At 42.7% G+C, this 26,442-nt stretch overlaps 2 protein-coding genes across 3 annotated transcripts; both read right to left on the bottom strand.

The window, feature by feature from the left end:
• Nucleotides 1-2,733: 2,733 nt before the first annotated feature.
• Nucleotides 2,734-7,693, bottom strand: rnf183 (ring finger protein 183). The gene is made up of 2 exons (XM_064945527.1): nt 7,468-7,693; nt 2,734-5,317 (listed from the first exon to the last, which is right to left on the bottom strand). The coding sequence occupies exon 2, from the start codon at nt 5,210-5,212 to the stop codon at nt 4,292-4,294; it is 921 nt and encodes a 306-aa protein (XP_064801599.1). The 5' UTR covers nt 5,213-5,317; nt 7,468-7,693; the 3' UTR covers nt 2,734-4,291.
• A 1,346-nt stretch (nt 7,694-9,039) lies between these two features.
• dhx16 (DEAH (Asp-Glu-Ala-His) box polypeptide 16) lies at nt 9,040-26,430 on the bottom strand. 2 transcript variants are annotated; one of them, XM_064945525.1, is made up of 21 exons: nt 26,157-26,430; nt 25,181-25,384; nt 24,845-25,077; nt 24,319-24,499; nt 24,151-24,207; nt 23,739-23,993; nt 23,316-23,552; nt 22,857-23,048; nt 22,482-22,592; nt 22,254-22,369; nt 21,863-22,073; nt 21,361-21,459; nt 20,405-20,557; nt 16,200-16,340; nt 15,884-16,046; nt 15,535-15,653; nt 13,532-13,599; nt 13,142-13,304; nt 12,306-12,467; nt 11,013-11,186; nt 9,040-9,832 (listed from the first exon to the last, which is right to left on the bottom strand). In XM_064945525.1, the coding sequence occupies exons 2-21, from the start codon at nt 25,376-25,378 to the stop codon at nt 9,704-9,706; spliced, it is 3,162 nt and encodes a 1,053-aa protein (XP_064801597.1). In that variant the 5' UTR covers nt 25,379-25,384; nt 26,157-26,430; the 3' UTR covers nt 9,040-9,703. The 2 variants fall into 2 exon arrangements, with proteins under 2 accessions (XP_064801597.1, XP_064801598.1); XM_064945526.1 differs by having other exon boundaries at nt 24,319-24,496.
• Between the last annotated feature and the right edge of the window lie 12 nt (nt 26,431-26,442).

Genomic DNA, 26,442 nt, shown 5'->3' with positions numbered 1-26,442 from the left:
CCAAGGAAAAATATTCAGATTACGAAGTTATCATTTCCTAAAATAACTTTTCAGATATTTTATCTGATCAATTAGTCTTCGAATTAATGAATTATTTACTTTACCTCAAGTTAGTCTCATTCCAAACGTCGTGAAATTGTTGGTTATCTGCGCAAACCCAGTCTTCACTATGAGTCATCCATACATCAATTGCCTTAAATCATTTATTTATTACTAACTAAGTAATTCACTGAAATGCATAAACAAACAAACAAGGTAAATGTAATGATAGGAAAATGTGCCCTAGTGGACTAAACCGGTTTGCGGCTTGTTAGACAAAAAGGGGAAGTGGGGGTCGACGAAGAAGTCACTACAGCGTTCATAATTCGAACAATTGAAATGCTAATCCTTTACACATTTGGGAACAATTGCAATCAATATATATATTTACGCTCAGTGTGTCGTCTTGATCGCTGGTGGTCTGCAACCTTTAGCCATCTCGTAATTGAGGTAAGCTCGGTCTGCTGATCGAAAACCCGAGTGGGGTTTTATTCGGAAGGGCCGAAGAGGGCTGTCCCAGGATGCCTGACCCTAACTCGGATCAGGGGCGGTCCTCTGATTTAGTTCAAATCAAAAGGGAATTGTATTTTTCTTCATTAAACAGTCCACAATCATATTACACAATTATACAAACTGTATAATACTCACTCATTCATATTATTCAACAATTAGATGTAAACCTCATATCTGAGGCTATTACATAAACAGCGTTATGGTAATGTGGCCACACCGTCTCCCATGAGCTTCCCCAAGTTGTGACAAACGGACCAGTTCGTAGCTGGATTCTTCACCGATCTTTAATACTTTCTCCGGAACATGACATTTGTTTGTACCTCAAGTTCTGTGAGGTGGAAGGATTTCCTTTGTTCTCCATGAAAAACTACTCACTATAACTGTGTCCATGAGGTCTTCTCAGGAATTTACGACATCTGACCACAGCAGCCTAGTTGAAGGAGGCAAGGGGGAGGCAGGGAGAGGGGGATGGGCTTGCTATACCCAAAGAGGCCAACGTCATGACACTGTTCAACGCCTTTCTGGAAGTCAGTTCCCCTGTACAAAGTGCTTTGGACATTCCACCCTGAGGCCTGGGAGAGTCGCCTATGCATATTGTGTGTGTGTGTATGGGTGTGTACTGGTGTTCAGGCCCTTAGTTGTGCCTGCCCTTTGAGGTCCTTTCTTCAGGGGACTGGGTGGTGTCAATCAAAGGCTGTTCATCAAAGGGACTTCCACTTTGTCCATTCAATGCAAAAAACGGAACAAAAATAGGCTACATTGTGAAGCATATTGTTTTGGACATATTTGTCATTACATTGGGGTTATGGTTTTCATTGGGTATAGCACACAAATGTTCAGGGGTTCAGGCACAGTAGACCATGGCAGAGGCTTAATTATGAAATCTCAATGTTCTTCAGTCACCTGTTGAACACTACTTCTGACAGAGGTGCTTTTTCCCCTGATCAGGTGTGTGGTCTGTCCCTCCATGGCAGCTTCACCTACATCATTTGGCCTGGACCCGCAGAACACTCCCAGTTTGACATGCATGATTTCAGACACAAGCAGGCCGCTTCTTCTTTGCTTGATTCCTGGCAAGGATATTCCCACAACACCGTAGAATAGCCAACAAAGCAGAAGCAGAAAGGGTAGAAGCCACCGTTCTCGATATTCTAGTGGTGACTGTCCGCAACGTTAATTCTATTGTCACACATCTACCATAAATTTATGCAAGCACTGTAATTCAAGAGGAAAACTTATCCATGTTTGATGACATACCATTAGCTATTCAACCCGAACACTCGCACAGTTAGGCCAATATCCAGTTTGCATCAGGGTCTTTCTGGACTGGGGTCTGGTTCACCCAAGCAGAAGCTCCGCCCGGGCCGGGGTTGTGAGTAGACTTTGTTAACGAGGGTGGATCAATGTGCAGAAAATGCATAGGCTACAAACTTTTTTGAGAGCAATGGCGTACGAGGTTTGGTCCCCGCACAAAGTTGAAATAGATTGCATAAAACTGGTTTAAATTGCTTAAAATAGAATAGGTTATGGACAATTGATATAAAGTCACAATTTACAACACCTGGAATTTCTCCCTGGCTTACACAATTTCAAATATTTGAAAATACATTAATAATGACATCTGTGTTAGATTTCTGGAGAGATGTAAACAGCTTATCTGAAATTGTTTGCCCTATTGTATGTCCCTCTATAAACAAACACACACACACACACACACACACACACACACACACACACACACACACACACACACACACACACACACACACACACACACACACACACACACACACACACACACACACACACACACACAGAGAGAGAGAAATAGAGACAACAATGCTATGTAATTACAATGTACCTGCCTATTGTATGTGCATAGAATTACTTTTTAGCATCACTAAATAGGCCTATAAAGTGGGAACAAATAATGAATGTGTTAACCATAAGAATTGCTTACCATAATGAATTTACCATAAGAACATCAAATTAAATACAGGGTGTTCTGTTTAACAGTGGTTGAAATAGACGTATGTCTAAGTCAACACCTGCTTGTAGAAAAGACAAAGACATACTCGCATAGCCAGATTAGGTCAACTGGTGGCCCGAGCATCAGCAAAGTGTTTTGTTGTTTACAAAATGAGTCTTGTTTCTGCACTCACCACAATATTAACTGTTAGGTAACCGTTCAAACTTTATATTTTAATGATTAAGAGCATATTCCTTAAACAATTAATAAAATGCTTGCATGTTATACAACACATACACTTAGTCATGCTGTCAAATGTCACTGCCTCCTTTCCATTGTGAAATATTTGCATGCAAGGTGCCTTGTAAGAGGTGTTTCTGTCACACTGACAACCATAGAATGGAAAACATAGCAACTACAACTAAAACTAGTCATGAGTGACACTGTTTCACTGATACATACACTAAGTATACCAAACATTAGGAACATCTTCCTAATATTGAGTTGTGCCTGGCACCTACTACCATACCCAGTTCAAAGGCACTTAAATCCTTTGTCTTGCCCATTCACCCTCTGAATGGCACACATACACAATCCATGTCTCAATTGTCTCAAGGCTTCAAAACCCTTCTTTAACCCGTCTCCTCCCCTTATCGAAACTGATTGAAGTGGATTCAACAAGTGACATCAATAAGGGATCATAGATTTCACTTGAATTCACCTGGTAAGTATATGTAATTGAAAGAGCAGGTGTTGTTAATGTTTTGTATAGTGTAGCTTTCAGTAAAATGTTAAAACAGTACACACACACACACACACACACACACACACACACACTGAACCTGTCAGGAAATAGTATAAAAACAAAAATAAAATTATTCTCTAATGGGACTAAAAGAGGAAGGTGCAACCAAGGTACCGATAGGCAAAGATCTTATCCGAAATCAAATCAGCACATTTGGTTTTACTGTAAGGCAACGTGTATGTACGTGCAACGTGCGTTTAACATGGCACTGGGTCTATTGGAAATATCATTCATTTCAGTGTGGTAGGATACCTCTGCTATGACAAGAGAGACCTATTCCGTTGTTTTTTTGTTGTTGTTTTTTTACAAATGTATCATTCTTATTTGAACTCTATATGTATATTCATATTTTGTACGTAAATATACATTAGTTAGACATCAATGAATGTAAAACAAAATCTTGAGCTGAACATTTTTACTTTGCAATGTAAAGAATAAGATAATGCTCAGTGTAATCAAATAATCTCTTACTTGTAATAATTCTCCATGGCAGACTTCAGTGCAATTACATAGTACACAACTTTATAATGAATTACATTCCCCAGACAACAATAATTGTCCTCTCTGACTTCACCACAATAGCTGTCCCGTTAACATTTGGGTAAATGTTCCATGTTCATGATCTTTATACTGCAGGAAGAAAGACAAAATGGTGGATAAAAAATAACTCTTGCGACACTTTTCCCATTAGTACTTCTTGTGCATCAGTCCTTCATAAACAACATGGTCCTTGTTATGTGTTGACCTCAGTTGAGTGTGCACTAGTGCTTTCAGGGTCACCTTTCTTTTCAGTTAATTCACATTTTCTTCATAACTGAGTATTAGTAAAGAAAATGAAATGGCAGATATTAGGATACCTGACAATATTAGTCCTCTGAAAATATCTGAGTGATTCTCTCCTCTGGTATTACTTCCCTTCATCCCACCACCATCCCGTCTTTTCCTCAGGGTATTTGACCACCTGGTTATGGTTGGCTGGAATTCCCCTGGTTGGGTTTGCTGCCGTTGTAGAGGACCACATTGGGCATGACCATGAAGGCCAGGATGCCCATCAGCATCAGCACCACGGTGATGGTGACGATGGATGCCATCACGGTGTAGTAGCACTGGTCCGAGCGGAACATCCTGCGCAGGCGACCTCTGACCCTGCTAGGGGGGCGACCCACGTCCACGACAGTGGCGAGGCCCTGATCTATGGTGCCCAGCTGGAGGTTGCTGGAGGCCTGTCGGTCCTGCTTCTTGAGAGTGGGCAGGGTGAGGCTGGACATGGCCAGGCTGGTAGTACCAGGAGGGGGCTTCTTGAGGACCAGCTTGCCCTTGCTGCGCTTGAAGCGCACGGACAGCGCCCTCTGCATCTCTGGAGGGAGTTTGCGGAAGATGTCCTGGTTGTTGCCCAGCTGGGGCAGGTTGCGGCCATGGGGCAGGTTGGTGAGCTCTCGACACACAGGGCAGGAAAGAGACTTGAGCTCTAAGGAGGTGACGTTGATCCGGGCCAGGCATTCCAGACAGAACGTGTGCCCGCAGGAGAGCAGCTTGGGGGTTTTAAAGACGTTGTCGTATTCGCAGAAGCAAACCACGCACTCAGTGTCCTCCATGTCGTTTTCCTGGGGGTCAGACTCCTTCCGGTTGCTGTCATCTCCAGCCCTGTCTTGCCTCCTGTTCTCCTCACTTCTACCACGCTCCCTCCTCAACCCTTTGTCTCTCTTTCTCTCCCTCCTTCTCCCAGATCCCTCTCCTCTCTCGGAGTCAGTGCTCATGGACCTACGCACCTTGGTGGATTTCTCCTTTTTCTCCTTCTTGATGCTGTCAAGTTTGGGTTTGACGTTGGGCGGCTGTTCGACCCCGTAGCCTCCATCGGCACCCTCTCTTTCCCTGTCGTCACTCATGGTGGATAGAGGCAGGTAGAGGTGCTGTGGTAGACGTAGCTGTGATGGCTGGAATCAGATGGAGAGTGACGTGAGGTTCTGGTTTCTCACGTCTCTCCAGAGGAGCTGTGGAGGAATGTGATTGTCGGTGAGACAAGGCGATTGGTTTGTCACAGAGAGCTAATTTAGTTCAGGCAACATAAAGAGCAAAGGGAGTGCATTTCTAGCAATGACAACAAAAAGTACCTCGTCTATCTCAAATAGGTACAGACAGGGAAATATACAGTTGAAAGCAGAAGTTTACATACACTTAGGTTGGAGTAATTAAAACTCGTTTTTCAACCACTCCACAAATTTCTTGTTAACAAACTATAGTTTTGGCAAGACGGATAGGACATCTACTTTGTGCATGACACAAGTAATTTTTCCAACAATTGTTTACAGAAGGATTATTTAACTTATATCACAATTCCAATGGGTCAGAAGTTTACATACACTAAGTTGACTGTGCCTTTAATCAGCTTGGGGAAAATGACAGAAAATGATGTCATGGCTTTTGAAGCTTCTGATAGGCTAATTGACATCATTTGAGTCAATTGGAGGTGTACCTGTGGATGTATTTCAAGGCCTACCTTCAAACTCAGTGCTCCTTTGCTTGAGATAATTGGAAAATCAAAAGAAATCAGCCAAGACCTCAGGAAAAAAATGGTAGACCTCCACAAGTCTGGTCATACCACTCAGGAAGGAGACGCGTTCTGTCTCCTAGAGATTAATGTAATTTGGTGCGAAAAGTGCAAATCAATCCCAGAACAACAGCAAAGGACCTTGTGAAGATGCTGGAGGAAACGAGTACAAAAGTATCTATATCCACAGTAAAAACGAGTCTTTTATCGACATAACCTGAAAGGCCCTCAGCAAGAAGAAGCCACTGTTCCAAAACCGCCATTAAAAAAAGCCACACTAAGGTTTGCAACTGCACATGGGGACAAAGATTGTACTTTTTGGAGACATGTTCTCTGGTCTGATGAAACAAAAATAGAACTGTTGGCCATAATGACCATCGTTATGTTTGGATGAAAAAGGGGGAGGCTTGCAAGCCGAAGAACACCATCCCAACCGTAAAGCACGGGAGTGGCAGCATCATGTTGTGGGGGTGCTTTGCTGCAGGAGAGACTAGTGCACTTAACAAAATAAATGGCATCATGAGGAAGGACAATTATGTGGATATATTGAAGCAACATCTCAAGACATCAGTCGGGAAGTGAAATCTTGGTCGCAAATGGGTCTTCCAAATGGACAATGACCCCAAGCATACTTCCAAAGTTGTGGCAAAATGGCTTAAGGACAACAAAGTCAAGGTATTGGAGTGGCCATCACAAAGCCCTGACCTCAATCCCATAGAACATTTGTGGGCAGACCTGAAAAAGCGTGTGCGAGCAAGGAGGCCTACAAACCTGACTCAGTTACACCAGCTCTGTCAGGAGGAATGGGCCAAAATTCACCCAACTTATTGTGGGAAGCTTATGGAAGGCTACCTGAAACGATTGACCGAAGTTGAACAATTTAAAGGCAATGCTACCAAATACAAATTGAGTGCATGTAAACTTCTGATCCCCTGGGAATGTGATGAAAGAAATAAAATCTGAAATAAATCATTCTCTCTTCTAGCATTCTGACATTTCACATTCTTAAAATAAAGTGGTGATCCTAATTGACCTACGACAGGGAATTTTTATTAGGATTCAATGTCAGGAATTGTGAAAAACTGAGTTTAAATGTATTTGGCTAAGGTGTATGTAAACCTCCGACTTCAACTGTAGTTTAGTCTATGAATATACCATAACTCATTATTTGCCATATAATCTATTGACTAGAATTCCATTTACACATGCCAATGCTATTTTTGAGATGTCATGCTAGGTTTCATGCCCTCAGTTCGCGTGTGAATATGGATGAGCCATCGACAAACAAAACATGAGCTTATTGACCAGGAACACGCTCAAAACAGTCTTGATGTTCTGAACTGTGGAGCTGAAAATGCTGAGCTACTGAAATGTTACATTCACATACTTTAACACTATCTAGTAGAGTAAGTCACTATGGTATTTTATATCAGTTACTCAACAAATGTTGCATTAGTTGTAAAGGTCATCAACATTGCAAACTATGTGCAAATAGTAATACAATTTTCAATGATTCTATATAACGCCTATATTTGAGTGTATTGTACATTCAGTTCTCACAATGACAAGTTCATCTGGATGGTGAACACTTACCTGTGGCGGTAGCTGACATGTACCAGTCTGTCAGAGATGGTCCTTCAGAGAGTACTTTCCCAGTGGAGAATATCCCATTCAATGAGTCCCTTGCATCTCCATTGAGACACACCGAGACACTAACATTCTAAGTGGACCTTACCCCTCCAGTTTCCCCCTCTGTTCATTTCTCTCCTTTCCCTTCTCTCTGTCAATCTGTGTATGGTATTTCCTCTTTATATTCCTCCTTCATCCCTCCCTTTTACATCTGCGGTGTCTCACTCCCTCTCGTCTGACCAGTTGTACCAGTTTATTTGGCATTAAACCACTGCCTCAAGTTTGTGTGCGTCTGTGAAATGTGAGGTTAAACTGTTATCGCGGGTGTTTTTGTATCTCTGTGTGTATTTGTACATCGTTCCTGGAACCTGTAGAACTGTAATGTGGGTAGTCTGGGTACCGCTGTCAGACAATGTTTTCCATGTCTGCGTGTGTAAACATTTGAAGCTTTCATGACATGTCAATCTTCACATAAACTGTATTCAAATGTCCTTAATGCTCATTTATTTCTAATGGCCACTACAGTTTATCATCTACCTTTAAATCCCACATTCCAAATGAACGTTTGACATTCTACAGACTAGAATGTGGAATGTGTTCGTTTCCTTGTCTGCTGTTGGACAGGGAAGTGATCGGCTGCATGGAAAACTCCACAAGGCTCTTGAAGCAGAGCACCGACCTGTCCAATGCACTGCAACTCATGTCATGATGCTTGTGTCATACCTACAGTGTTTTTCTGGCATTAGACTAAAGCTTCACATGCAGGTTTACCATAATGACAAGGTAAACAGGATTCACCCAAAAGCACTCAAGGCTATCTGCAATGGTTCAGCAACCCCATTATGCACTTTATATGAAAACATTGAGGTCCAATGAACCTCACCCAGAACATAAAGTGTAAATAATTTAATTCACTAAGCCCTTTTAGGTAAACTAATGTTTAAAGGGTTGAAAAGTCAGCCATAGAAGTGCGTGTAATCCTGATTTCTCATTTCATTTCGCAAACCTCACAGAAAAATACAAACAACCCACTAACTACAGCAGAAGATTCTTCTGCTGTTTCTATGACATTACGTTTAAAAGTCCAATGCACATCAGCCAGAATGTTACCCTTCTAAATAATTTCATTCAGTTGAAAACATTCTCGAAGCCACTACAGTCAAACTAATGTGCACATAATCCTAAAATCCCATCACGCTTCAGTTGTTTGAAATGGGCTAATCCCAGAAAATCTTAACCCCAAAAACATACTTCAACTAACAAACTGTGATCCCAGGATTTACATGTTACTGGGAGAAAAACATTATCCTGTGCCATTCAAACAGGCAAAGCAGCAACCTAAATATAGCCCTGATACTCTGGACTTCCTCATACAAGTAAATCAAAGACCGGAAGAAGTAGCTATGTATGGCCTATCATAGGGTTAATGAATAATGGGGACAGGCATTGACAAATGTTCATGTTAGCAACTATGTAAACGGTCAGACACTCCCATGTTAACAAAAACAAACACTTAGTGCCTAAGGACAAAGCAAGCGCCTGTAAAAAGTTTATTCCAATAGAAAAAGAAAACAGCGGAACCACACTGAAGTCAAACACACAGCATTGTTTTCTTTCAGTCTGGTAGGTGTAATTGGGACAAGAAAAGACATTTACAACCACAACAACACCCAGACATTGGGCAACAAAAGTAAACTATTTAGGGAAAGTAAATAGGCAAACTCTCTGGTAGTCATCGGCCATTACATACAAAGCAGTAGCCCTGTCATTTGGAGTAGTCATTTGTTTTGATTGGTCTTGCTGCTGTTTCTGCAACAGTGAGTAGGGTGAAGTTACCCCTATACACTGATATTGGGTCAGTTTTACATTTCAGCCCTAATGGTTAGGACATGGGGAGGGGAAGCGGATCCTAGATCTGTACTTAGGGGAAACTTCACCTCGGACCCTGCATCATACCAGACACAGGAAACTGACAGTCCAAGTGCATAACATTTCCTTATCATCAAGCTCGTCTAGCTCCGATAGGTGGTTTATGATAAATAAGCCCATAACCATGCAAGTTTTTTATCCCGTTTCTTTTATTTTTGGCTCAAGGGACCCAAAGTTGTTTATATTTGTTATATCACAGTTCCTTATGGCAGCCCTGCTTGGCTGTCTATCTCTGAGGGGAGAAAGTCTCTCTCTTTTCTAGTTCCTGTCCTTAGCCCAGCTCTTCCTTGGCCTTGCCCTGTTTGCGAGGCATCTTCTTACTGCTGCTGTCCTCCAGCTCCTTGTTCTTGTAGTAGTGGGGAGCCACCTCCAGCAGCCAGCTGCTGTCTATCTCAATCACCTTGAGGCAGAGAAAGAGGTTCAAATTAAAGGGGGGAAATATATTTATTTAAATTCAAAGTAATGTAAGAATAACAGCACCTTCTGTCCCCTTTAAAATCGTATTCATTCTGTCCCATGCAGCTTAAATCTCATCATACAGTATGTACAGTGCATTTGGAAAGTATTCAGACCCCTTGACTTTTTCCACATTAGGTTACTTTGCAGCCTTATTCTAAAATTGATTAAATAAATACAAATTTCCCCTCTCAATCTACACCCAATACCCCATAATGATAAAGCAAAACCAAGTTTAGAAATGTTTGCTAATATACAGTACCAGTCAAAAGTTTGGACACACCTACTCATTCCAGAGTGTTTCTTTACTTTGACTATTTTCTACATTGTAGAATAATAGTGAAGACATCAAAACTATGAAATAACACACATGGAATTAAGTAGTAACCAAAAAAAGTGTTAAATTAAATATATTTAAGATTTGAGATTCTTCAAATAGCCACCCTTTCTTTGCCTTGATGACAGCTTTGCACACTCTTGGCATTCTTTCAACCAGCTTCACGAGGTAGTCACCTGGAATGCATTTCAATTAACAGGTGTGCCTTGTTCCTTCGACCTCACGGCTTGCTCTGACATGCACTGTCAACTGTAGGACCTTATACAGACAGGTGTGTGTCTTTTCAAATCATGTCCAATCAATTGAATTTACCACAGGTGGACTCCAATCAAGTTGAAGAAACATCTCAAGGATGATCAATGGAAACAGGATGCATCTGATCTCAATTTCGAGTCTCCTATCAAAGGGTCTGAATACTTACGCAAATAAGATATTTCTGTTGTTTATTTTAATATATTTGCAAAAATTCCTAACAACCTGTTTTTGTTTTGTCATTATGGGTTATTGTGTGTAGATTTTTGAGAATTTGTATTTATTTAATCCATTTTAGAATAAGGCTGTAATGTATCAAAATGTGGAAAAATACTTTCCGAAGGTACTGTATATAATATTGTATACAAAGACAATGCTACCTGGAGCCACTTGATATTACAACAACAAGACAGCAACAACTCTCCCCTAAAGTTTTACTTTGCCCTTCACGGTGGTGGATTGCTTCCAGATCTGCCTCACACAGAGAAACATACACACAAACATGACCACAAGTCTACTAGTACTGATGCCAAACCTGTCTCATGAACTCCTTGGTGGTGAAGACCAGCTCGTGGTAGATGAGCCAACGGGGCTGCTCCTCGAACAGGGAGCTGTTGGGGTGGACGTAGACTGTCTGCTGGTGCTTCACCGTCTTGTAGCCCCCCTTGCTAAGCCGCGCCGTGTGGTAGAAATACCCCGCCGTCACTGCCTGAGAGAGGGAGAGAACATTTTTATTTAACCTTTATTTGACATGGTTGTCCATTTGAGGTCAAAATACATATTTTTAAATGAAGTATCAGTGAGAGAGAAAGACAAAAGAGAGGATGTATGAGTGACTGCATGTGCACGCTGTGAGAGAGTAAGAGTGATCATGTTACTGAGATGGTGAAACTTGACCGCAGAAATCCCAAACAGATATAGTATTTGTATCAAACCTTGATTTCATACGATCACATATGCTTCTCTATTTATGCGTGGGAATACTTGGGAAGAGATGTCCTAAATTAAAATCACTGAGCTGATTGTGGATTTTTTCAAACTTGGGGGCCAAATAAAAACACCCAGGGACTGCCTTTTGGGGAGTCCTTGTGTAGCAGTTTTACGAGAGAATGGACTGTGATGATGATGAAGTTGGGAATTGGGAAAGCACGGAGCGTCCATTCAGATGCATATTAAGTGAACTCAACCTGCCTCTCCGACGGAGTGGCCGGCTTAACACCCGGCATGATTTAAGAACTGTTTTCATGAGCAGACAAAAACTAATCCCATCTCCTATAAAAGGGGTCCCTTCAGTCCCCCAGACCTGGTGTGAAGTGATAGGCTTGTATGTTCAGTGAATAGTGACGCTAGAGCAGTGCTTTCTAAATCTGCAGTCAGTGGTTTAAGCACACAGATGTAGTGTGAAGCATATTCACACATTGGCTACACATGTAACAAAGAGTTCTGTGTCAGGTAAGTGTTCGCACAGAAAATTAGAAGTGGAACAAAGTGGTCTATGCCAGTGTTTCCCAGCTCCGGTCATCCTGTAACCCCAACAGCACACTTTTAGTTGTAGCCCCAGATAAAAACACCTGATTCAACATGGAGAGTTTGACGTTTAGATGACAAGTTGAATCAGGTGTGCTGTTTGGGGGTACCCGAGGAACTGGGGTTGGGAAACACTGGTCTACACTCTCGGTGGGTGTTTTAAAAAAAATACATGGTTAACTAGAAGAAATGGTTGTATTTTGTGTTCAAGGTCAAGCTGTTTTAAGGTATGCTCTTGTTTAAGCGGTTTTAAGGTGTGTTCATGGTCATGAGGTTAGGGTGCGTTCACAGTCACACTGACCTTGCGGATGGGCACTATGTCTCCGCCTGAGCTGCACACCTCCACCTCGATCCTGTCCATCAGGCCCTCCAGCTGCTCCCTGACATCCCGCGCCCGCTTCATGGAGCGGAACTGGATGAAGTTCTCATAGCACCACTGGGTGGAGTAGCCACTCTCCAGCCACTGAGGGACAAATGAAGCAGTCAATATCACAGACTGAAAACAAAACATAGAACAGCATTTCCCAAACTCTGTTCTCGGGATCCCAAGAGGTACACGTTTTGTTTTTTGCCCTAATGCAACACAGCTGATTCAATTGGTGAAAGCTTGATGATTACTTGAATCAGCTGTGTAGTGCTTGGGCAAACACCTTGGGGTCCTGGGGACTGAGTTTGGGAAACCCTCACATAGAACTTTGAGTTTTGCTCCAAATCAGGGGGAGGGGGGGGCTCAGCCCCACAAATATTGAAAGTTATTTTTGGGGATTTTAGTACTTGGCCCAAAAAATACTAAAATCACCAGGGATTCAAAAAATAAATAAATAGAATAAGTTAAATATGAAAATCTGTCCCCAAAAATTCCCACAAAAAAATGTCAATGCAATCGAGGAATTAAATTATTATTTTAAAATAAAACCTCTTTTTGGGCTTAGGTGTGTTCAATTTGCAGTGTACAAATAACTATAATTATGTTCCTGCACCCAGACCACCATTTGTCTTTTTTTATTTTATTTTTACAGTTGGTGCCAAATGAACATGACCCAGAACTGCTACCCTGATAACTTATATGAGACAAGTGGAAACAAAGTGGGATAGTGTCACATCTTTATCTTAACTATCAAACCCAATCCTCCTGACCTGTGTGTAGACGTTGAGCAGCACCATATGGTCTCCCCCGGGGACCACAAAGTTCTGCCTGGCGTTGTCGGCGTGAACCACCTTGTCTTTGGGTCGGTAGAAGATGGAGTTGTTCACAGACAGCATGGCCGCGATGGTCAACACCTCCTCAGAACACTTATACCTGGAGAAACAGAGGAAGATGGGAAAGTTTAGTGAAATACATTAAGAGGTTTCATGTCCTGTTGAATAATTGTCAATAAAGCACTTTTGTAGTAAGAATAAAATTCATTATTGAGTGGGGGGGGTTGAGAGAAAAAAAAAGAGAGAAATGGGAATGATGAGCAAGGTAACAGAATAATACAACTACATTCATTCCAGGCCAGTGCCAGGATTGCCATAGAGACTCACTGTTCTGAGGCCAGGATCATCTTGCTCAGCATAGGGTCCACCGGCAGCTCAGCCATCCTGCGGCCCAACTGGAACACAACACTCATTACATGACCTTTCACATCAAATAGTCACCTTTCTAAGGTATTAGAAGCCAATATGTTCATTCACCTGCCTAATGGTGATGGAATCGATGTGCCCTATTATATATCCTCCCTGCATTCCCAGAGGTCATTTGCACTTTTTTAGGTTTTATTTATTCTCACCAAAGAATAAAAAGGGAAAGACAAAACAGTACAGATAAAAATAAAACAAGCAACCACACCAAAAAAAAACAATACACAAATATAAATACAAATAAAGTTTGTTCAATCAGTTAAACAAAGCGTACTAATTATAACTGTACATGACATACACAATATACAAGAAAAAACATGTTTGATTATGTGTGTGTGTATGTGTGAGAGAGAGAGAGTTAGGCTACATGGAGGTAGTTTGGGTCATCGGGCTGACCCCAAATCTATACTTGAAGTTATTGAGGGATGATGATGTTTTGGCAATATGAAGATAGGAATTCAAGAGTACGAACCCTCTGTATCTGCTAGAGAATTGACTATGTGAGGTGCGGCAGTGGGAAGGGTAAAGGTGTCTTGTGTATGCATCGATTTGGGATTTAACCATTGAAGGGTTTAGGTGGATTGTCTGGGAGGCATGTGTATTTGTAGATGAAGGTGCATAATTTGAGTATATTAATGTTGTAGATAGACAATATATTGAGTTTCTTAAACGGAGGGACAGCTGGAGCCAAGTAGTTAGAGGAGGTGGCTAGTCTTGTACGTTTATTTTGTGTGATGAGTCATTTGTGTAGGTAGAAAGCATATGTACCGGCCCAGACAATATTGCAGTAAATAATATATGGGTAAATTAAGCTGTAGTATAGTGTCAGGAAGCAAGCCTGATGACTCAAACCACTAATCTTGCTGATGATACCAAAGGACTTCAACACTTTGCTGCAGACCAACTGAATATGATCTTTACAGGACAACTTTTCATCAACTAGAACACAGAGGAATGTAGTAGATTAAACCTGGTTCATTTAATTCCCAACAATTGAGATTCTGGCTCTTTTAAAAATATATCTGATTCTTACCAGTAAATACAACAAAGTTGGATTTTTTTATTACATTAAAAAGATAATTTGTTTATATGGAAATTCAGAAAACTGAGTTGGCTTCGTTGATTAGTGAATCAAAATTCTTGTGTGATAAATCCAAGTTGGTATCCTCAGCAAAAAGAATGGGAAGTATGGTAGAAGACACAGCAGCAAGGTCATTGATATAGATAAGTAATAACAAAGGATTATTTTTAATTCATCTGTGGATTAGTTTTTACAAAAAAACATATTGGTGGTCATATAGAATAGTGTTGGTTTAAATGTTTCAACATTCTTTCATACAACAGTTTCTCTAGGATTTTAGAAAAACACAGTAGTACAGATACTGTGCAATAATTTGTAAAAGATCTTGGATCCCCAGATATATAGAGGGGGATAACTTTGGCAATTTTCAAATCTTTAGGAACAACACCAGTTTGCATTGATTTGGTGAAGATGTACGTTAGAGGCTCAATAATGGAGGAAGACAATGATTTCACTAAAAAAGGCACCTCATCATGACTTGCTGCTGATTTCTTTAAGTTACCAATCACCTCTATTACATCAGGTGGATAAAACTAAAGCAGAGAGGGAAAATGTCCCTTAATGTAGTAACCCAAGGGATTTCCATCAATGTTTTTGATTTTCGTTGACAGAGAGGAACCAACATTCGCAAAAAAGTTATTCGATTCACGAGATAACATCAGGATCACTACAGGTCTTATTTCCAACAATAAATTGAGATGGGATAGCCGTAAGAAGCCTTTTTCTTATTCTACTGATTTAACAAGGGAGGAGGGAACGGTGCCAATGCGATTGAAAAGTATTGGAATGGGGCCGTGGTTTTGATAGACAGTCAGGCGTAAGTTACCTTGGTGAGCTCTCCGAGGTGGTTGAGTGCACCCAGTGCGTACAGCTGCTCCAGAGCTAGCACCAGGGTCTCATGAGGGGGTGGGTCCATGAAATCAAAGTGGATGAGGTCATTAATTCCTGTCGGGGGAAAAAAATATACGCCACTCCAATGTAAAACAAATCGACACATGGGTTTGAGATGCTCATACTGAAGCCCTTTGCTCCACTAAGTCAAGTAAGTCAAACTCATAATAGTGAACTACAGACTATACACTTTAGTGGATTACTTCAAGAGGACCTCTGTGCATTTTAAAACATGTTCTCTCATTTAGCACTGTGACATGACTTATAAAGCGTTTGTTCCGTACCCAAGCTCTTGAGCAGCAGCACCACGTTGCCCAGGTTAGTTCGCTGGATCTCGGGCACGGTGGACTCCTCCATCTCGTGTTTAAACGCCCACGCAGTGTAGAGACGGAAACACTTCCCAGCCGCCACTCTGCCTGCACGACCTGCTCGCTGATTGGCTGAGGCCTGTGGTGGATCAAAACACAGATGGAATCAGCAAACGGTTAGAATGTTGTCCAGAGAACTAAATCTACAACCCCAATAAGAGCCACATGAATTACACTTTCTCTGACAATGACAACAAAATGGCTCATTTGAAAACCAAAGCTAGCGTGTTACCCGTGAGCAAGGCGTGACAATCAGAGACTCCATCCCAGTGCGGGCGTTATAGCTCTTCTGCTTGCAGAAGCCTGGATCTATGACGTATATGATCCCATCGATGGTTAGAGAGGTCTCTGCAATGTTAGTGGCCACCACCACCTAAGGACACACAGAGAGAGGACACTTTGTACATCAGAAAATGTGTTTGTACACAACACCAGAAGAGAACGAGAAACATAGAGGCAGAAATCTGAAGAATGATGTCTTAAGTGGTCAAATCAAATGCTATTTGTCACATGCGCCGAATACAACAGTGAAACTGTGAAATGCTTACTTACAAGCCCTTAACCAACAATGCTTTTAATTTTTTTTTTTTTTAAGTGTTAAGTAAAATATTGATCAGTAGAAAACAGAAAATTAAACAAACAAATAATTAATTAAACCACAGCAGTAAAATAACAAGCAAGGCTATATACAGGGGGCGCCGGTACAGAGTCAATGTGCAGGGGCAACGGTTAATCGAGGAAATATGGACATGTAGGTAGAGTTAAAGTTTATTTAACTAGGCAAGTCAGTTAAGAACAAATTCTTATTTTCAATGACGGCCAAGGAACAGTGGGTTGTTCAGGGACAGATTTGTACCTTGTCAGCTCGGGGGTTTGAACTTGCAACCTTCCGGTTACTAGTCCAACGCTCTAACCACTAGGCTACCCTGCCGCCCCTGTGACAGAGTGACTATGCATAAATTATATACAGAGTAGCAGCAGCATAAATGAGGGGTCTGGGTAGCCCTTTGATTAGCTGAACAGGAGTCGTATGGCTTGGGGGGTAGAAGCTGTTAAGAAGCTATTTGGAACTCGACTTGTCACTCCGGTACCGCTTGCCGTGCGGTAGCAGAGAGAACCGTCTATGACTAGGGTGGCTGGCGTCTTTGACCAATTTTAGGGCCTTCCCCTGACACCGCCTGGTATAGAGGTCCTGGATGACAGGAAGCTTGGTCCCAGTGATGTACTGGGCCATAGGTACTACCCTCTGTGGTGCTTTGCGGTCGGAGGCCAAGCAGTTGCCATACCAGGCAGTGATCCAACCAGTCAGGATGCTCTCGGTGGTGCAGCTGTAGAACCTTTTGAGGATCTGAGGACCTATGCCAAATCTTTTCAGTCTCCTGAGAGGCAATAGGCTTTGTCTTACCCTCTTCACAACTGTCTTAGTGTGCTCGGACCATGATAGTTTGTTGGTGATGTGGACACCAGCTCCACTACAGCCCCATCGATGAGAATGGGAGCGTGCTTGGTCCTCCTTTTCCTGTAGTCCACAATCATCTCCTTTGTCTTGATGACGTTGAGGGAGAGGTCGTTGTCCTTGCACCACACGGCCAGGTCTCTGACCTCCTCCCTATAGGCTGTCTCATCGCTGTTGCTGATCAGGCCTACCACTGTTGTATCATCGGTAAACTTGATGGTGGTGTTGGAGTCTTACCTGCCCATGCAGTCATGAGTGAACAGGGAGTACAGGGGGGACTGAGCACGTACCCGAGGGGCCCCCAAGTAGAGGATCAGCGTGCCGGATGTGTTGTTCCCTACCCTTACCACCTGGGAAACGACCCTTCAGGAAGTCCAGGATCCAGTTGCAGAGGGAGGTGTTTAGTCCCAGGGTCCATAGCTTAGTGATGAGCTTTGTGGTCACTATGGTGTTGATCTCTGAGCTGTAACCAATGAAAAGCATTTTCACATAGGTGTTCCTTTTGTCCAGGTGGGAAAGGGCAGTGTGGAGTGCAAAAGAGATTGCATCATCTGTGGATCTGTTGGCAGTGTGCAAATTGGAGTGGGTCTAGGGTTTCTGGGATGATGGTGTTGATGTGAGCCATGATAAGCCTTTCAAATCACTTCATGGCTACAGATGTGAGTGCTACGTGTCAGTAGTCATTTAGGCAGGTTACCTTAGTGTTCTTGGGCACAGGGACTATGGTGGTCTGCTTAAAACATGTTGGTATCACAGACTCGGTCAGCGACAGGTTGAAAATGTCAGTCAAGACACTTGCCAGTTGGTCAGCGCATGCACGGAGGAGTACACATCCTGGTAATCCGTCTGGCCCTACGGCCATGTGAATGTTGACCTGTTTAAAGTTATTACTCACATCGGCTACAGTGAGCGTGATCACACAGTCGTCCGGAACAGCTCTTGCTCTCATGCATGTTTCAGTGTTACTTGCCTTGAAGCGAGCATATAAGTAATTTAGCTCATCTGGTAGGTGTGTGTCACTGGGCAGCTCTTGGCTGTGCTTCCCTTTGTAGTCTGTAATAGTTTGCAAGCCCATCCGACATGCGTCAGGCCGGTGTATTACAATCTTAGTCCTGTATTGACACTGCCTGTTTGATGGTTTGTCGGAGGGCATAGCTGGATTTCTTATAAGCTTTACCCTTTTGCTCAGTGCGGATGTTGCCTGTAATCCAGGGATTCTGGGTGGGGTATGTACAGTGGGGAGAACAAGTATTTGATACACTGCCGATTTTGCAGGTTTTCCTACTTACAAAGCTTGTAGCGGTCTGTAATTTTTATCATAGGTACACTTCAACTGTGAGAGATGGAATCTCAAACAAAAATCCAGAAAATCACATTGTATGATTTTTAAGTAATTCATTTGCATTTTATTAGCTCCCGTTTCATTGCTTTTCTACAGACAATGGAATTCTCCGGTTGGAACATTATTGAACATTTATGATAAAAAAACATCCTAAAGATTGATTCTATACATCGTTTGATATTTTTCTACGAACAGTAACATAACTTTTTGGAATTTTTGTCCGACCTTTCCGCTGGAAGTTGCACGCGCGTTTCGATTTGTTTACCTCCAAAAGGAGGTATATGGACATAAATGATGAACTTTATCGAACAAATCAAACATTTATTGTGGAACTGGGATTCCTGGGAGTGCATTCTGATGAAAATCATCAAAGCTAAGTGAATATTTATAATGTTATTTCTGACTAATGTTGATTGCGCAACATGGCGGATATTTCGGGATGGTTTGGGATCTGAGCTCCGTACTCAGATTATTGCATGGTATGCTTTTTCCGTAAAGTTTTTTTTAAATCTGACACAGTGGTTGCATTAAGGAGAAGTTTAGATAAAGTTCCATGCATAACACTTTCATCAACATTTATAATGAGTATTTCTGTAAATTGATGTGGCTCTCTGCAAAATCACAGCATGTTTTGGAACCACTGAACATAACACGCCAATGTAAAATGAGATGTTTGGATATAAATATGCACTTTATCGAACAAAACATGTATTGTGTAACATGAAGTCCTATGAGTGTCATCTGATGAAGATCATCAAAGGTTAGTGATTAATTTTATCTCTATTTCTGCTTTTTGTGACTCCTCTCTTTGGCTGGAAAAATGGCTGGGTTTTTCTGTGACTTGGTGGTGACCTAACAATCGTTTGTGGAGCTTTCGCTGTAAAGCATTTTTGAAAATCAGACACTGTGGCTGGAGTAACGAGAATTTTATATTTTAAAATGGTGCCTATTACTTGCATGTTTGAGAAATTTGATTTATGAGATTTCTGTTGATTTGTATTTGGCCCCCTGCAATTTTATTGGCTGTTGGCGAGGGGTTCCGCTTGCGCAACGACAGGTTAATGTCTCATTGGTAGGATATAAGTGCTCGTAGTTCATCTATTTTATTAATCGATTGATTGTACGTTGTCTAATAGGACCGATGGTAAAGGCGACGGACAGACCATCGTCCGAGATATCTCCGTCTTTTCTCTTCTGCGAATGACGAGGATGAGGGTCTTGTCGGGTGTCTGTAGTAAATCCTTCCTGTCCGACTCGTTGAAGAAGAAGAATTCCTCCAGTACGGGGTGAGTAATCGCTGCCCTGATATCGAGAAGCTCTTTCGGTCATAAGACACGGTGGCAGAAACATTATGTACAAAATAAGTTACAAATAATGTGAAAAAACATACACATAGCACAATTGGTTACAGGATCATAAAACGGCAGCAAACTCCTTCGGCACCATTAGCATAAAATGTGCCAAATGAATAGAATCTACTACATTGACATAAGTGCAGCATGAAATTTGGGTAAAGAAAATAATGCATACATATTTTTGTTACATTATTTGATCACAGAGGATAAAACATATTTCCAAAGTGGTCCTTGATCACCCCCTAGTGGCCCAAGTTTAAACAGAAGAGAAGAGGTCCTCTCACCTTGCGTGAGCCAGGGGGTGTGGGGCTGAAGATCTTGGCCTGCATGTCTGAAGGTAGGTTGGCGTAGATGGGAAGCACCAGGAGCTCCGATATCTTAGAACCCAGACGCCTGCATCTCTCCTGCAGCAGCTCACAGCAAGTCTCAATCTCCTCCTGTGGAAATAGAGAGAGAGAGACGGGAGAGCGGTAAGGACAGACACCTTGGCAGAAATCTGTGTGTCATTTATTTATTTGACCTGGTAAGTTGACTGAGAACACATTCTCATTTACAGCAACGACCTGGGGAATATTTACAGGGGAGGAGAGATGAATGAGCCAATTGGAAGCTGGGGATGATTAGGTGGTATGAGGGCTAGATTTAGCCAGGACACCGGGGTTAACACCCCAACTCTTACGATAAGTGCCAGGGGATCTTTTAGAGACCACAGAGAGTCAGGACAACCATTTAACGTCCCATCCGAAAGACGGTACCCTACACATTAAAGAGCCACATACAGAATAGACTTAAGATGGTTGCTGATGTAGTGTGATTCGCCAGATGTAGTGTGATTCACCAGATGTAGTGTGATTCACCAGATGTAGTGTGATTCACCAGATGTAGTGTGATTCACCAGATGTAGTGTGATTCACCAGATGTAGTGTGATTCACCAGATGTAGTGTGATTCACCAGATGTAGTGTGATTCACCAGATGTAGTGTGATTCACCAGATGTAGTGTGATTCACCAGATGTAGTGTGATTCACCAGATGTAGTGTGATTCACCAGATGAAGTTTGATTCACCAGATGTAGTGTGATTTGTAGTAGGCCTACCTAATGTGTAGTGACTGATGTAGGATCTGATGTTGAGTGAGAGCAGATGTAATGTGACGTAGTAGCCGAGGTAGATGATGTAGTAGCTGATGTAATGTGAATGTCAGCATTGAGGTGAGGGGTCAAGGTGCGAGTGTGCCAGACCTGTCCAGTGAGGAAGACCAGACAGTCTCCGGGGGGCTGTGTGACGTGGATCTGTAGCACCGACACAACACAGGCCTCCAGGTAGTCTGCCTCAGGAGCCTGAGAGAGAGAGAGAGAGAGAGAGAGAGAGAGAGCGAGCGAGAGCGAAATAGTAAACAATACCAGAGAGCAAAGAGTACAACAATAGAACAGATAATTGACATCCATCTTTGACTTACATTAGTATCACTTCTCACGGGTGAAAAGGGTATTTACAGTCATTCAAAGTTATGCCTATGGCTGCATTCCGTTTCTTCTGCCTTCTCTCAAAGATCGCACTTGATCACTTCCTGTCGCACATTTAAAAGGCTCTATATTGGTTTAAACATTGCCCGGAGGGAGTTTTCATGTTAAATCCATCGTGGGAAATGCGCAAGTGCACACTTCAGGAGAACGGTGGAGAATGGGGATGCAATCTTTTGTCCTGAGGCCATTTTACTATACAGATGGTCAGCAGAGGTACCTTAGTGTAGAAGATGTCCACAGGGAACCTCCTGCCGGGGATTCTGAATACCGGCGCGTCGTCAAAGAAGCAGGAGAAGCGCTCTGTGTCCAAGGTGGCGCTGGCCACCAGCACCTTCAGGTCCGGACGGAACCGGGCAATGTCCTTGATCAGACCAAACAGGATGTCTGTGTGCAGCGTCCGCTCGTGGGCCTCATCAATGATGACCACACTGAGAGAGAGGAAGGGATCATTGATCATTTATTGTTATACTGTCATACTGACTAAAATATGGCAGGGAATTATTTAATTTATTATTTTTCTAAAAACACAATATACCACTTTTAAACATAAACCTCCACATATGGATAACATATCTAAAGATAAGGACAGACGGGGCATATAGTGGTACCTGTAGCTGGCCAGATCAGGCTCTGTCAGGAACTCTCTGAGCAACATTCCGTCAGTCATGTATTTGAGTACTGTCCTCTCTGACGTACAGTCCTCAAAACGGATACTGTAGCCTACCTGATGAAGAAAGGGGTAGTTGGACAAATACGGTGAGTTTATGTTTTCTACCATATACAGTAGGAATTATTTATGCTTCATCGGAATGAGAAAGCGGTTGTGCCATTTTCACCTCATTGCCCAGCTTGACGCCCACTTCTTGTGCCACCCTGGCTGCTACGGACATGGCTGCCACTCTACGGGGCTGGGTACACCCAATCTTCATGCCTCCATCATTGTAGCCCTAGGAGATGTAAACCCAGACAACAGGTCAACAAAGGTAACATACACAGAAAAGCATCATGCCACAAATGGATCAGGGTGGAAGACTACAATTTGTTTTAAAAATTGTTAGTGAAAATAGTGACAAAACACTGAAGATTCAAGACGACTTTGTCAAACGTACACACAATGTCCAATGGAAATGTGTCCTCTGCTTATCTCTAACCTCTTTGATGTGTCCATAATAATGTTTATGGACATGACCCCTTGAATAATGTGTACCCACCGACTCCATGAGGAACTGGGGGATCTGGGTGGTCTTGCCGGAGCCCGTCTCTCCCTCGATGACCAGGATCTGGTGCTGCTGGATGGCCAGGAGCAGGTCCTCTCTGTAGGGGAACACGGGCAGGCTGCGTCTCACCTCCTGGATGGACTGCTTCTGGACCTCCGCCTGGGACAGGGCTGCCTGCTCCTGCTCCTGGAGACACACAGCATACAGAGATGAAGACAACATTACAATTACACTGTATTGTTCATTGTCACATGGAGATTTGTCCTTGGCACAGTTAGAAATACTCCAGAAGCTCAGGTGTGTATTCGTTGATCGCTATTGAATGTATGGAATGTAAAATATTTTCTGAATTTGAATTATGACAATATTTTGTTAGACTAATATCCATAACTATAGCTTCATTTATTCCTTGCAATCTATCACAGATAAACGCTTTAACGTTTAACAACCCACCTTCTCGTCCTGGGTTCCCTTCATGATGACGGCACTGCTGACAAAGTTGATCATCTCGTCCTCCTCCAGGATCAGCTGGTACTTCTCTCTTTCTGCCTTCAACCCTTTCTCCCTCTCCTTCTTGGCCCCGAAGATAAGCGAGGCGGTCTTCAACCTCTCCTCCTCCCAGCGGCCCTGCTCTCCTCCACCCTCCATGGGCATCTCCAACTCCAGCTCCATGTCCCTCTGAGGAATATCCTGGAGAGATGGAGAGAGAGAGAGAGAGAGAGAGAGAGGGCGGAGATAGGAGGGAAAGAGGAAGAGGAAAATAGAGTGAGCGAGATGTATATAATCAAGCTCCGGATCCTAGTGTTTTACACCATTTCAACAAGAGTACTGGCTATCCATGGCAGGACCATTACCAGCCAACTATCTCCTCCTTACTTTACTCCTCTTCTCCTCTGGCATGTAGTATCTGTTCTTCCTCTCCTCTTTCTCCTTGGCACCGGCTTTCTTGTAGTCCTTGGCCAGGTCTCGGAGGTTGCGCTTGTACTCCAGCTCCTTCCGCTCCCTCTCAGTCAGCGCGTCTGTTGAGAACAGGTACTCCTCGTCGGCGATCTCCGCCTCCAGGTCCTCCAGCTTCTCAGCCTCTCTCTTTGACAGGTAGTTCCTGCGAGACTCCTTCCGCAGCTCTGGAAGCTATAGAAAAGAGGATAAGATAGGTGACCATAGACATATAATGAGTCTGAGGGGCTCTCCCCGTTCTAGTAATTCTATTTCTACTGTGTTTTTTTTCCATACTTAGACGATAGTCTATTTTATGATAAGTTACTGTGAATTTGAATAATGTGCTCACGATTTTCTTGTGATCCTCCTCTGCCATCTTTAGTCTTTTCTGAGCCTCCTCATAGCCCTGGTGAAAAGGTCATGGAAAAACATTTATCCAAAAATCAAAACACACCTACAAGTACACTAGTAAGTCAAATGGACTGGGATGGGTTCCAGCATTGATAGTCAATCCCACCTTCTTGTCCGTTCTCTCCATGATGTTCCTCGTTTTGTCTTTGTCCTTCAGTTTCATTCGTTCGGCAAAGGCATCCCTCTCTTCCAGATCCAGTACGCGTTCTCTCTCTTCCTTCTCCCACTCCTCCTCCTCCTCTTCATCCTTCTTACTGGACTTCTGGTCGCCATGGCCCAGCTTACTACTGAGAAAGAGAAAGGGCCTTTTAGAAACTCAAATCACACAATCTAAGTGGAGGCTTGTTCAAGCAGGCATTGGAGCCACAGAGGAGTAGCAGCTGAAAAATGGAGACTACACAGCATGAAAACAATCAAAATATACCAGGGTAACTGGCTTCATTGTTGTAATGTATTTATGGTTGCAATTCAGTTAATGAGACCATAGACTCCTGAAGCTGCATCCTGTCTCCCTAAAGTCCATACAAGTCAAATACAGCTGTCAACATTTAGCTAAAAAGCAACAAAAGAGAGGAAAGCAGGTAGAACGTGTCACAAGCAAGCAACATGAAACTCCATTCCAGGTTGATTACCTTTTAGGGGTCTCCTCTTCACTAGATGATTGACTCTCCTTCCTTTTCCTGAGGTGCTTCCTCTTATCGCCTCGGTCTTTACTTTTCTTCTTCTCCTTCTCCCTCTCTCTCACTGCCTCTCCGTCACTCTCGCTGTCTGACAGTAGGGTGTAAGTCCGATTCTTCCTCTCAATCTCCATGACGTGTCGCTCTATCGCTCTGGCTGGCTTTTCAACCACTTGCTTACGAGGAATCTGAAACACATAGATGAAAGTAATTTCTAGATGCTCATAATAACCACAGTGAAAATAAGAAACAAGCACGCCGTTAAAACACAAAGAAAGCAAATCATTTGACCTTTTCATACAGTTCCTGTGCAAAGGCGATCACTCTCTGATTAATGTCGATGGTGCCCGTCGACTTTAGGTGGGCGACAAAGTCTTGAGAGCTCGATGATTTACGCGCAGAGCCGATCATGAACTGGGCGACATATCTGTCACTAAGGCCAAGGATGTCATGCAGACTGTCACTCACCCATTGTTCTAGGTTTGCCATTTTTGCCTAATTGGGAGACAAAATCAGTTAGCTACGGTATACAGTAGATGTAGACAGAGAGTTGTATAGTACTAGGTATCACAGGAGGCTGCTGAGGGGAAAACAGCTCATAATAATTGCTTATCCCGCTCCAGTCATTACCACGAGCCAGTTCTCCTCAATTAAGGTGCCACCAACCTCCTGTGCTAGGTATATAAAATGTCATATGAATAGGAAACTTCTGTAGCATGGTGATGATGTAGCAGGGAATGTCTGGCACAGCAAGATTCATATGCTACACAAGGTTATATTGAAGCAATAAGGCAGGGGGAGGTGTGGTATATGGTTACGGGCTGTTCTTAGGCATGAAGCAACGTGAAGTGGCTGGATACAGCCCTTACCCATGGTATATTGGCCATATACCACAAACCCCCAAGGGGCCTTAAAGGTATTATAAACTGGTTACCAATGTAATTAGATCAGTAAAAATATTTTTGACAATATATTAGACAATATACTACGGGTATGACAAAACATGTATTTTAACTACTCTAATTACGTTGGTAACCAGTTTATAGCAATAAGGCACCACGGGGCGCGTTGCGTCGTGCAGGAGAACAACCTCATGTGGAGTTGCCTTGCTGCTTAGTTATAAAACGGAATAGATCCGCTGCATGATCTTAAGTAGGAACTATCGAAAAGAAAGCCCTCCAGCTTTTCTTTACCTCATTTATTTGCTATTTGAAGATCTGAAGAGAACTAGTCATTACATTGATAGGTAGCTAGCTAGCCACCTTACCTTGTTTTGAAACCTTCACGCAATGAACATGGGGGTGATCTATGAAAACCGCACAACATGCAACAGCTAGCAAGCTTAACAAAAAGCGAGCTCAGTTTAGGTTAATTTGCTTCACGCCTGGCTAATAAGTGAACGTTTAACTAACGAGCGAAGTTAAAAATGACCTCTCTCAATACTGACAACAATCATGTTGGTTTCAATTACACTTGTTAAGCTAAACTTATCCACAACTTCTTGCTAGCTGCCCACTCCCTTCATGGTGCGACAACCGGAAGTGGAAGCACGT

Source organism: Oncorhynchus masou, chromosome 29, assembly GCF_036934945.1.
Source record: "Oncorhynchus masou masou isolate Uvic2021 chromosome 29, UVic_Omas_1.1, whole genome shotgun sequence".
Classification (NCBI taxonomy): Eukaryota; Metazoa; Chordata; class Actinopteri; order Salmoniformes; family Salmonidae; genus Oncorhynchus; species Oncorhynchus masou.
Note: the sequence above shows the minus strand (reverse complement) of the source record. Positions and strands in the feature narration are given on the sequence as shown.

What these genes read in the sequence shown, in the direction of transcription:
- dhx16 (XM_064945525.1), bottom strand. Translation starts at nt 25,378, where the DNA reads ATGGCAAACCTAGAACAATGGGTGAGTGACAGTCTGCATGACATCCTT. An exon ending in CACAGGAACTGTATGAAAAG is followed by an intron (nt 25,078 to 25,180) that starts GTCAAATGATTT and finishes TATGTGTTTCAG; the next exon opens with ATTCCTCGTAAGCAAGTGGT. An exon ending in AGGGAACCCAGGACGAGAAG is followed by an intron (nt 23,049 to 23,315) that starts GTGGGTTGTTAA and finishes GTGTGTCTCCAG; the next exon opens with GAGCAGGAGCAGGCAGCCCT.
- rnf183 (XM_064945527.1), bottom strand. Translation starts at nt 5,212, where the DNA reads ATGAGTGACGACAGGGAAAGAGAGGGTGCCGATGGAGGCTACGGGGTC.